At 38.6% G+C, this 12,180-nt stretch overlaps 1 protein-coding gene across 4 annotated transcripts in view; it reads left to right on the top strand.

Annotated features, from left to right (window-relative positions):
- RNF130 (ring finger protein 130) overlaps positions 1–12,180 on the top strand; it is a 47,777-nt gene that overhangs the window by 9,476 nt on the left and 26,121 nt on the right. For all 4 annotated transcript variants that reach the window (XM_062502225.1, XM_062502226.1, XM_062502223.1 and 1 more), the window contains exon 2: positions 935–1,129. In XM_062502225.1, coding sequence (XP_062358209.1) covers positions 935–1,129 — 195 coding nt within the window. The remainder of the gene's footprint in view (positions 1–934; positions 1,130–12,180) is intronic.

The following is a 12,180-nucleotide window of genomic DNA, read 5'->3' as shown; positions in this document are numbered from 1 at the left end:
TGGATCTAAATTTATAAAATCCTTTAATGATATGACCAATACATCAGACTAAATTGTGTTTGCAGTTGTGCAAACAGATCAATCTTTCATTGGTTTCAGCTGCTGTGAAGTTACTTCTGCCTTGGGTTTTGTGCCCTCTGTACACAGCTCTGTGGCTTTAGGTTGTTCTAGGATATGTTACACCATCAGAAGGGACAAAAGAGCTTTGCACACTGTTGAATTCAGACATCTGGCATTTGCCATTTCTGTTACTCTTCCTTTATACCATCTATATCTGTTTAGCTGACGAGTGCATTGTGTTAGCAAACCCATTTGTTTCTCTGTGAATTTGAATACATTTCCTTGTAGACAAAATGTACATGTGTAAAAAGCTGATGTTGGCTGCTGGGGTTTTACAAAATCAGCTTTTAATATTGTCCTTTTTTACAGTAGCCTGCACATGGCAGATAACTCTGAAGTCTTGTTTTCACAACCTGCTTTGTTTAGTTGTACTTCCCACTGCAGTGATATTTATGGCTGCATTAGAAGAAAAAAAAAAAGGCTCGTACTCCCCAGAATGGTAGATAAACAGCTGTTTTGTAAATGCCCATAGCAGATGAACCATATTCTAATGTTTTCTGGCCTCTAGGCAGGTATTGATTTGAATGTGAATTCATTATTCTAGCTGCACTGGAGTTAAAAATAGCTTGTGTTAGTGAGCCTAATTCTTGGGCATATAGTCACAGTTTTCAATGCGTGAGACTTCTTTTTTTTAAATCTTTTTTTCAAAAGAATACAGTTATCTTTAGACTTTCTTCACAAGAGAATAGTGGCTTCCTAGTGCATAGTGTTTAAGTACTTCAGATACTCGGGATTAGTATATTTCTCTTTTTTTCCCCTATGTTTTGCCTGTTAGAAGAAATTGGCATCTGTGTAAATTTGTTTCCCATTTCAGTTGCAGATCGTCTGGGCTGTGACCCTCGAACACGTTTCCAGGTCCCACCAAACACCAAGCAGTGGATTGCTTTACTACAGAGAGGAAACTGTACATTTAAAGAGAAAATACTGCGAGCAGCTTCACATAATGCCACAGCTGTGGTCATTTACAACAATATATCCAGTGAAGAACCTGTCACAATGACTCATCAAGGTAAATAAAACGTAATCTCCTTCACTGTAGTGCTTTTGCCATATAAACTATTGCTAAAGAGCCCTTGGCATTGGACAGATGATATTTGAAGTAGTCCATTCCCCAAAGATATTTGAATATATGTAATATAGTGAAATAAGCCAATAATGCTGAAAAGTTATTTTTCCTTTAGCATACTTTTATCCCATGAAGAACAGTTTCTTCTGCAATGGGGATGTGGGTGTGTTGCAGTGAGGAAGTGCCTGTAAGATCTGAGCAATCTTTCAAACCTTTCTGCAGAAGAGAAGCTAACATACATATATAATGGAGGAACTAGAATTTTACAAAGCATCTGAACCTGAAGAATTCTGTAGCAATGTGTCTTCAACTCACTGTTCTGGTGGGAACCTTCAAATGTTAACAGTTGTATTTTGGGATCTTAGCTTGCATGCTTTTTTAATGACAGTTTACAGAGAGTTCTCTTTCTGTAATGAAAGTCTGAGTGCTACACAGGAATCAACAAAACAGTCATTTGGAGGGCAGTTGCCTCTGTAAATTGCCTAGAATAATGCTGGAAGTATGTTTTTCTAGAGTGCTCTTTTTTTACAGCTGCCTATGTGTAAAATTTCACTGTTCCTGTTGACGTACTTTTGTTGCTGGAAGCCTCATATGTAAATATTTTGGTTAAAAATCCCTTTTGCAATTCTGATAACTACCTTTTTCATTTTCCAGAGGGTCTTCTCCTTTTGGGACTATTTAGCTTAATCAGAAAAGACATATCTCTATATTTGGTGGTGGTGCTGCTGGCTGATTTTTTTTTTTTTTTTTTAATTTTCAGTCTCTTCTAGCATAGGGGGTTGCTTGGAAACTAGAATTTCTTAATTATTGCTCTGCATATTGTCACACAATTTGAATTAAATTCCTTTACTAAAGAAATGCTGTGGTTTCTTTTTTTTAATAAGGAAAATGTTAGAGGGATTTGACCTTCCCAACTCTTTATACCACAGGAATTTTGCAGGGGGGGAGTTTGACCTCCATGTAGCAATTCAAAGCCTGTTGACAATTGATTTTTATCTCAGGTACCTTCCTTAGACATCTTGATAAGTTATCTGCAGGCAAAAAGTCCCATATTCTAACGAAACATTTTTTGCCACCTTCCCTTTTTTTTTTTTTGTAAATATCCCTTATTTCTCTCTCTACAGTTGTTGTGCCCTCTTAAATCTTCAGCTCTGGGCTCTTTGAACTACCTATAAGAATATTTGTATAAATATGCTCTATTTAGCTGTGATTTGTAGTTTTTCCATGGTCTGGAATACCTCACTATGTCAGGAAAAAAGGCTACTACTACTAATACAGCTTTAGCATTATTGGTTCTATTACATGTTAAATGATATAATGGGTTTGGTTATAACTTTAATACCTTCTTTCTCATACCTTCTTTCTCATAATGCTGTTAAATTTGGCAGTAGCTTTACAGCAGTAGGTTGGGGTCTGTCTTTTATTCGGAAATCCATGTTCACTGCCTGTTTTAGCTCAGGAGATCAGTGTGTTGCCTTTGAAACTTTATCAATACTCCCAGTAGTTCCTAGTTGGCTGAAATGCCATCTCAAGATGTAAAATTTGAGAGCTGCTGTGGGTAAAAGAGTGACTTGCAAGGTAGCAGGGAGCTGTTTGGGTAGTTGATGTTTGGGAAAAAGACCAGTACTGTCTTCAGCATGCTGAGTTATGGTAAGCTTTAAAAAAATGCAGTTACTGGAGATACTGCATATTTTAGCTTTGTGTGTTTGAAATACTGGGTTTTAGGTACATGTACTCAGTATACTCTGAAATCTGCCCTGGTTTGGGCTGAAGACTCTATTTCAAAATTAATGTTGGACTTGAAGTGTTCAATCTATGTGACAGGCTAAAAGTAATTTTCTAGAACTAAAGTTCCACCTGCACTGAAGAGAGATGTTGTTCCACAGCATTTGTTTTGATTGTGTTATGGACATGTGAGGGATTTCCTCAGCAATCACTTTGCAGAGCTTCCTGCAAATAACTTCCTGGTGGGCTGGTGGAGGAACTGTAATTGTGTGTAGCTGAAATGTAGACTAGTCCTTTGGTGTTAGCCTCAGTACAAGGGAGGGTTTGGAATCTAGCATTCCCCTTCTTGAGAGTTATTTCTGGTGGGAGACAGATTCCTGAACCTGTGCTTATGGGATGAGTGTTTTCTAACAATGTGTATAAAGCAAATTTGCACACATTCAAGCCATTCCCTGGTCTTGCTTTTTCTGCCTTTTCAACTATAGCACTGCTTCTGTGCTTTTTAGGTGATGAACAACCACATAATCTCAGAGATCTCTTCCAACCTAATTGATTCTGTGTGATCTGCTAATTAGATATTCCAGCGTACTATATCTCTTCTCTTTAGTATTTTCTGTCCCTAAAGGTTGGGAGGAGCTGACCGTATGTATTTGAGAGTTGTTCTGCACTGATTAAATTAATGTGTTGGAGTTGATAGCAAGTGAGGATGGAGGTGAGCCACCAAGTAGGTGTTAGCTCCATATGTCTGTTGCTATGCAGTATTCCTCTTTTCTTTAAAAATGCAGTCTTCACAAAATAATTTTGCAGCTGTGTTATGATGACCAAGTTAATGACTCTCTATTTTCTTTCCATAGACCAAGGAGAAGGTAGACCTTGTGTTATTTTATATTACTGTAGTATAATCTTTGCTGCAAATCAAGCCTTAGAAATATTCTGTCATCCTGGTGAAGCAGAGGGGAAAGCAGAAACTGCTTATAATGCACACTGTGAACTGCAAGCTTTCCTGCTTGGATATTTGCATGAATTCCAATCACCCGCTTAGACAGTGTCTGTGGTAAAAATAAATAACACATTACACAGATTTATGTATGTTTCCCACCTGCAGAGAGGTGATTCCCTGTGAAAAGAGCTTAGGAAGCACTTTTCACCTGTAGGATTAATATTTTATCCAAGCTATTTTATGCTTGAATACACATTTGAAAATTTTATTCTTATGGAAATTTGTTCATACTCAAGATATTACTTAGCAGAATGGCAGTTCCTTCTGGTGGCTTGGATAACAACTGTCACTCTGGAATCAGTCTGTCATCACTGTGACAAATGAACAGTTTCTGCTGCTAATGGCAGAATTTGCTTTCTCTAGTGTCATAGTCCACCAAGTCTCTGCCCCTTCATTTTCACCTTTGAGTTTTAAAGTAGGTAATGACCTTCAGGAATTGGTCAGCTTTCTAAGTACCTGTACATGTGTTGATGTTATTTGCAGCATTATTTTAATTTCTTTGTGCATATCCTTGTACCTGTCACTGTATACTCATTTTGCACAATCCTGTAGATGCCTTCTATCAGCCTAAGCAAAGGACACCTTTCCCAGCACAGGTTATGTTAGACTGTGATGTCACTGGCAGGAAGGCAGTTTTATGAGTGGTTTTGCTTGCTGCTTCTATTAAAGCAAAACTGATACTGTCTAATGTAAAAAAGAGCCTGTGGTGGAGAAAATATGTAGTAGCTGTCTCCTTTATAGGCAGTTATGGGAAAAGGAAGAAAATTCAAGTTAAATAACATTTTAATTCTTTTTTTCTTTGTCAGTGGTAGAGACAATCCTGTTAAGTATGAAATAGTTAAATTTGGGGAAGTTAAAACTGGGTAATTTTTAAAGTCCCTTCCAAACCATTGTTTGATTTTATTTTATCAAATTTCTCTCTTAAAATCTAGACTTTTATTTGGATTTATAGAAAAGAATATATGCCAAACAAGCTTCTAAAATTCAGATTTCATACTTAGAATTTATGGAAAAACAGGAACACATATAGAAAGCAGTGTTAAAATGAAGTTGTTGGATTCCAGTAACTATGGTTTATCAGCATCTAACAAATTTCCAGAAGTATATAAACAACCTCTAATGTAACACTGTTTCTTAGAAGATTTACCTGATACAAGTAAAGCTTTTAAGGTCTTTTGAACCAAGATGCAGCCATGTCAAGATCAGTCTTCATTGCTCTTCTAAAGAAACCATTCATTTTCTGGAGGAAGGTGCTTCTGTTCCATGATGATGTTCCCCTGCCATGGCACTGTGCAATAGCTGTCCAACACGGGCTGCCCCCAGAAACAGGTTCCCAAATCCTTCCAAGGGAAGGATTTCTCATGGCCCTCTGTTCACTCAAAAAGCATACTGGCGTGGGAAGCAAGGGCTGTACTTGCTTTGAACTGTGCTAAATCTGCCTGTATGGTCTGTGGATTGTTTTAGGTCAGTGGGTCAGAGGCAGGAGGGACAGGAAGCAATCTGAAGTTGTTGCCATCTGATGGCTGTTCCATGTTCCTGCCCTCATTCGGAGTGGGTACAATTACAGAGAGCCGGGGATCGAAGTGCCACTGTCCTCTGTTGTGGCACTGATCCCTGAGCAGCTCATCTCTTTACTCTGCTGCTTGCCTTTTTCTCACAAATGTCTCTTTATGTAACTCTCAGCTGAACTGATGCATAAAAGCTCTGGCGGGGTGCACTGCAGATTATCTTGCACAAATGTGTGCTGACGAATATTTTAGCTCTACACCAAATCCACTGCAAAACTTGCCCTGGATTACTGAGACCTACTTTTAATCCCCAGGTCAAAACTAATTTTGTTGTATATTACAATATTGTTATTAAAATGTATTATTATTAATTTATCTTAGAATATTAGTGAAAATAGCTGAGTCGTTAAAGCTGAAGCTTTATAAAAGGCAAAGCAATTAATAGTCTAAGCATAGTTTACATATATTCGATCATTTTTTGTTTATGCTTGCTAATTGAAAAGATGAAGGACAAGTGTCAACAGCTTTATTGTTGATCCTGTTTCCCACTACATTCCTTGGAGGTGTATCAATCAGGAGAAACTGTCACAGTAGATGGGAGTGTCTGACACTTAGAGACCTAGGGCTCTGGACCATAAGGAAGCGCAATCCAGGGAAACCCCTTTACAGAGCCATCATAGCCTTGGTGCCTTGCAGAACTCCTTACCAGTGTTTCTGTGTCACACATGCCTCATCCACAACTGAAATAACAGCAGTCAGGCTCATTTTAACTCAGCCAGCTGAAAGGGTAATTAGTTCTGTGACTGTGAAAAGGCCCACGGGACTGTTAGTGACTGTAAGTAATTACATTCTTCTTCTTATCCAAAGTCTGAGCTCCAGCAGCAGAGTAATTCCCCATATCTATGGACTCAGTAGAACCAAATTTATGATATTAATCTATGAATATGCTATTTATAAATCTCTCAAAGTGTTCTGTAGTGTCCTTGGGTAAGGCTATCTTGCCATTTCTCTTTGGCGCTTTGCTGAATTTGTTTGGAATGACTGTCCATGTCCAGATTGATAGATCTGTACAGAAGTCTGTAGAAGAAAATACATGAGTGTGACAAATGGCCCTTTTTAGAAGTCCCTGGGTTTTTCAGCTGCACCATCCATTAGTAGGAATACAAGCTGCTATCCAGAAATGGCAAAATGTAAACCACCTGGTAGCACCTGGTCACACAGAGGAATGCAAGAGACAATTACCAAAATCCAAGTGTGTCTTACATTGATGAATGGGTCAGCAAGGTCTAGACTCCATTAATATTATTGAGGAATCAAGAATGTAACACTGTAACAGGTTTTGGACATTGTTAAGAAGTATAGAAAGTGAAGAAAAGTTGTTTTCAAATTAGCAAAAATATCTTCTGAAGATAGGTGGACATAGATATTTCAGAAATGTGTGAAACTGTGACACAGTTTTTTTCAGTGGTGTGTAATGTGTTAGGATTACACCATTTCCCTAGTCAAAACTCAAAGTGATCATTCAGCTTTTTATTAACTTGCATTTGTTCAAGGTTTGAATATAAAATTTGGTCTACTTTGTTAGCATACTAATACCTTAACAATACAAATATTTATTCCTTAAAGGAGACTGCAAATCAGTATACTTGCCATAAGCATGGCTAAATGCCATGTAAAAATGTGAGTAAAATTTTAAAAAATCCATGCACAGATTGTGGAGAGGGCATGATCAAGTGATACATTTCTTTGTGCCAAGCTTTTTTATTCTTCCGGCATTATATTGGTGGAATGTCCGTTTCCTTTAAAAAAGATAAAACTGCAATTCAAGCAGATGCAAACAAGCATTGCTAAGAGAGGAAATAGTGTAAAATGTCTGTAAAGTCATTGCAACATCTGTCTGCTTTTCCTGTGTTAGGCTTGGTTTTTCCTAGTGTAAAGAACCCAAAAGGTCACATGCAAAAAAAAATACATATATAAATGTAATTCCCAGAAGGTGAAAGTCCTTCCACAGAAAGGGAATATGTGATACAGGTGGAATTATCAAGGTGATTCAAAGGAGGGGAGCACAAGAAACCCCTAGCCCCCAAACCCAATGTCCCTACCATTCTATGGGAACTCTGCTGCAGTTCAAATTCCAGGGATTATAGTCTCTCCCTTTCCTGGCTTGGCCATGAGTCTGTCCTCCTGCTGCCCATCAGAAGCATTGAAGTAACATGTTTCAAGACTGAGCAGAGATTCTGGAACTTAAGGGACTCTAACAATAAAGAGGTGGGTGCATCTTGTAGCTTAATAGAGGATCTAAATTTTTCTTGTAGTGCTTTGTGTCATATGCCTTGGGATGGAAGATAAGAGAGGAGATCCTTGGGTGAGGTGGTTGAAGAGGAAATTATCTGCGGAGAAGCCAAAGCCCAACAACTCTTTTGTACATACTAGTGTTGTGTTGTATCTTTGAGAGGCTGAGTGTTGATTTTCTGGAATGTGTTGGGTGTTGGAGAGAGACAGCTTGACCTTGACAAGCTTGAGGAAATCCAGGGGCGTAGTTCCCCAGCTCACGTGTATCAGTAGGATTTGGACTTGTGAATGAATCAGGATGTGGCTGTGACTCTGACTACCTGTTTTGATTGTATGCAGACTTCTCCTTAAGAAACATTTCCCTGAGTGTCAGAATAGAACAATTGGGTTATGAAATAATGTGTCTGCAGTTGTCCTGTAAACACAGCCCAAACGTTTTCTCAACTGATTTTGCTATTTGGCTCTCCTTTTAGGAACTCTTGGTCAAAGTGGATTATAAAGCTGATCAAAAATACAGCAAGGACATTACACTGAGGCATTGTTTCTTGTTTAGCAAAGGAGGATGGGCTTATAAGTTTATTTGTCACTTATGAATTTAATTGTGTCACACCCATCTTTGAAAAGCTGCTCTTGCTGTTTCTGGTTTTCTAATCATATGCCTCAATCAATGCTTGCTTTTCTTAAAGGAGCAGGACTTTGTGATGGTCCATCATATCTGCAGTACAGCAGTGCCTGGCACTCTGCAGAGCACTGAAGTGTGTGTAATCATGTTTAGAGGGCTCGGAGCAGAGCCCTCTCTTTACTTGTTGAAGTTCTTTCTGCTACACAGAAGAGTTTTGAGTGTTCTTCAGACTCACACTGACAGTATTTCATAGAAGCCTTTTCCTCACTGAACTTGAAATACCTACTTTGTCCTCTTGAGTAGAGAGAATTCAAGTTTTAATTTCAGAAGCTTTTTTGTTTACATTGTTTTGCATAGGTTTGTGCCGCAGAGGCTTGTGAAAATACATATTCAGTGTTTTGGGATAGAAAGTTGTTTCATTGGTTGTATTTAACTGAGGCACCCTGTGAAAGCCTGACTTTTGGGTGCTGTTTTCATATGCTGCTGCCCTTTAGGATTTTTCTCATGGAAATTTTGTAAAATCTGATGTCTGACATACATAAAATAGGCATCCTAAACTAAATGTTTACATACAGGCAAGAATTCAACATTTTCAATATTATTAAGGTAACAGGAAGACAAATGTTTTAAAATGCTACCAGTCTCATTTTAAAATTAATATGTATTCCTAGCAATAAATTCTTGTCTTGTTTAGAATGCAATAACTGTCAAATATTATGGCCTTTTTCTGTTTTCAGAAGTATTTGATTTGGGATAACTCAAACAACATATTCTACTCTTGAGATTGCTTATGTGTTGACAGCTTGGATGTGCTCTTGTTTACTTTCTGATTAGATCAAAATAAAAATATGTGCAGCTAGACCGGTTTTAATGACTCTGAAGATATGCCAAGGCTCATCCTCTTGGTGTCTGCTTTCCCATAAACCTGTTTAGAATGTAAGAGTTACTCTTCACAACGAATTTCTTTATTTTGCATCAGACAAAAATGTTAACGTACCTGATAAATGTGTGGGTTTCCCCACTGTTGTGCCATGGAATTTTTATTTAAAAACGGTTCTCCTCACGCCTACCTTTGCTAGCAGCACAGCTTTGCTTACGAGTCAGTATGCCTTTCCCTTATCCTTTACCTCATGTGTTCTGTGGATTATATCCTCCATGGCTGAATCCTTTCCCTTGTAGAGCTAATCCTTGCTTCCACCTCTGCTCTCATGCAGCTCAGATGTCTTCTGCTGTTTTCACAGAACTCATAATCAGTATCTCAAAATTTCATATACAGCCATAGCTTTCATTAGTGCTTTCCTGCTTTCTTCATCATTTTCTGGGCTCCCAAATTCTGTTGGAGTGGTTTCACCGTTAGTTGATGTTATTCCAAGAAATCTGTTGCTCACAGTAATAGGACTGATCCCTTTCCTGGGTACTGAATAGTAGGTGTTGCTGTCTTTTTATTTCTGATATAATGTGTTCAGAAGTGCTTAGCACACAGCTACAGCATTTTAATAGAAGAATAGGGAAGTCTGGATTTGAGTATTGGCAGTTTTATTTCCACCTACATTATCATGATGATGATCCTATTGCTGCACTGAGAAAGGCAGTGGCATTTCACTGTCTGAATCCAGCTTTCAAGTGATTGTCTGGACCAATCTTTACCTTTATCAGGGAATGGGGGATTTGTGTTTTCTAAGGAAGTACTCTGAAAATTTCACCAGCAGAATTATTCAGGTAAATGTGCTACGTTTAGGTTTTTCAGAAAGAAGTGATGAAAAGGACTCAGTTGCAGTAAAATTTTCTCTGGTATTTCAAGAGAGGACAGTGTTCTTACACAAGCATGAGATGAGTGCAGTCTGTGTGCTTCATGCTGTGTCTGCAGCGTCAGCAGCCACTATCAGGGACTTACTGCAAGGACTTTAGTTTAAAATACCAGCCATTAGCAAATCACTGACCTTTGTTATGAGTATGTGACTTAATTCTCAGTTGTCTGCAAACCCTGTTGCATCAAATCACAGTAGTTCAGTGCTTCTTACAGGTGGTCTGACGCTTTCGTTTTGCCCTCCCCATCTGCAGGAAGGTGGTTGAAGCATTGTAGCCTGATTAGCAGTTGCATTTTGCCAGGCTGCCATTCCCTGCAACCTCCAGTGCATGCTAGGCAGATTGAAAGTGTCAGAAGTCTGCTTTGAACCATGCCTGTCTTCAGCTTCAGCCTGGTATCCTGGACATAGTTATTAGTATTTTGAGCTTTGGATAAACATTTGGTAGTCAAGAATCAGCCACAACAGTAAAAAAAAAAAAAAAAAAAAGACCTACAAAAAAAATCTCAACGCAACAAAAACACCACATATATTTGCTTGTGATGACACTTAAAACATTTCTCTGAGATGACTGTTTATTGACTTTCTAAGCATGCTCTTTTAGAATTGCTAGGAGATGTGAATAGGTCAGTGAGAGAGCAAAGCAGTTTCTTTATGAGCTCCACAGGATGTTGCTGTTTTTCCCATAGTCTTTTTTTTTTGCTGTCTTCTCAGCTTTTAAGTTCTTCAGTCTTCTGCTCTCACCATGTAACATTACACAGATTTAATGATTAGTCACAACTCCATCCTTTTTCATACACAGGGTTGTATAACTCTCCTAATTAAACATGCACATGGTAAAATTGCAAGCGAGAGAGAGCTGCCTGGGCTTGGATGATAGCAATTAAATGATTTATGTTTACAGGCATCAATATTTATCTTATGCCTACCGTCTGTCCTAGCTTGTCATCTGTGGTTCCACGTGTAGTTCATTAGCTTTAGTAAGCAATCTAGATTCTTTTCTCTGGACACTGTGTTCTTGGCTGAGGAGAATATTGCTTTTTGTAAGATTATGGAGTAAGACCATATTCTGAGTTTCACAAACACTCATAGTCTTTCTGTCTTCACCTGAGGATTTTTTTTCTGCTGAAGTTTCAGAAACACAAGGTTTCAAGGTGCTTAAAATAAATGAGTCACTCTCTCCTCCTGCCCCCAATTGTTCTCAAACAGGGAGTTCTTGCTAAAATTATTTAGGGTGATGCCCCTGACTAAAATACGGATGAACCAAGTCCTAGTTTCCACTGTGCTTCTGTATGTTAAACAGACACAATTTATTTTTCTTTTCTGCAGTTCTCCTTGGCTCTGGCAGGGTCAGAAGCAGCAGTAGCACTTTGGCTGTTCCCAGTTGAGTCATTTGGAATGCAAATCACTTTGCAGTGATGCCAGAGGTTCCCATTGTGCCGGGCTTTAAATAAAATGCATGACAGATTGTCAGCTTTGTCACATTCCCTGGGCGGCAGGGAATAGGTAGAGGTTTCGACTTTGGATTCAGAAAGAACTGGACTAGTATCAGAAGATCTTTGTCATCTTTGCTTTGTAGATAACTATAAATCATGTCAGAATATTACATTAAGTGCTTTAGCTTGATATTTTGATACTAACATAATCTCTCAGTGCAAATAAATTCCTACTGGGGGAGTTTAGCAGAACATGTGCTCTGGGGAATACAGTCTTCCTGTACCCTTCCCTGCTTTTCTTCTCTGTCTGAACTAGATACGAAGAGCAGAAGTGAAGTCTGGGGAAAATATCAAGCAATATAAATTATCTACTCTTGATTGATCTTGCACTATCTGAGCTGCAGGGATTTTGGGGTTGCAGGAGCATGTGCTGCATCTACATACAGGATCTTGCAGGAAGTGTGTCTCTTGTGCTGTAGAAATGTGCTGCAAGGTTGGGCAGGAACTATCTTCCCAACTGGACAAATGGGAACCTGGGTGGATTTCCATGAAAATAAAGCTAGTGATGGACTTCTATTCTGACATCTGCTGTCTGTTAAATATATT

This window comes from Cinclus cinclus, chromosome 14 (assembly GCF_963662255.1).
Source record: "Cinclus cinclus chromosome 14, bCinCin1.1, whole genome shotgun sequence".
In the NCBI taxonomy this organism is placed as follows: Eukaryota; Metazoa; Chordata; class Aves; order Passeriformes; family Cinclidae; genus Cinclus; species Cinclus cinclus.
This window is presented reverse-complemented; position numbering and strand designations above follow the sequence as displayed.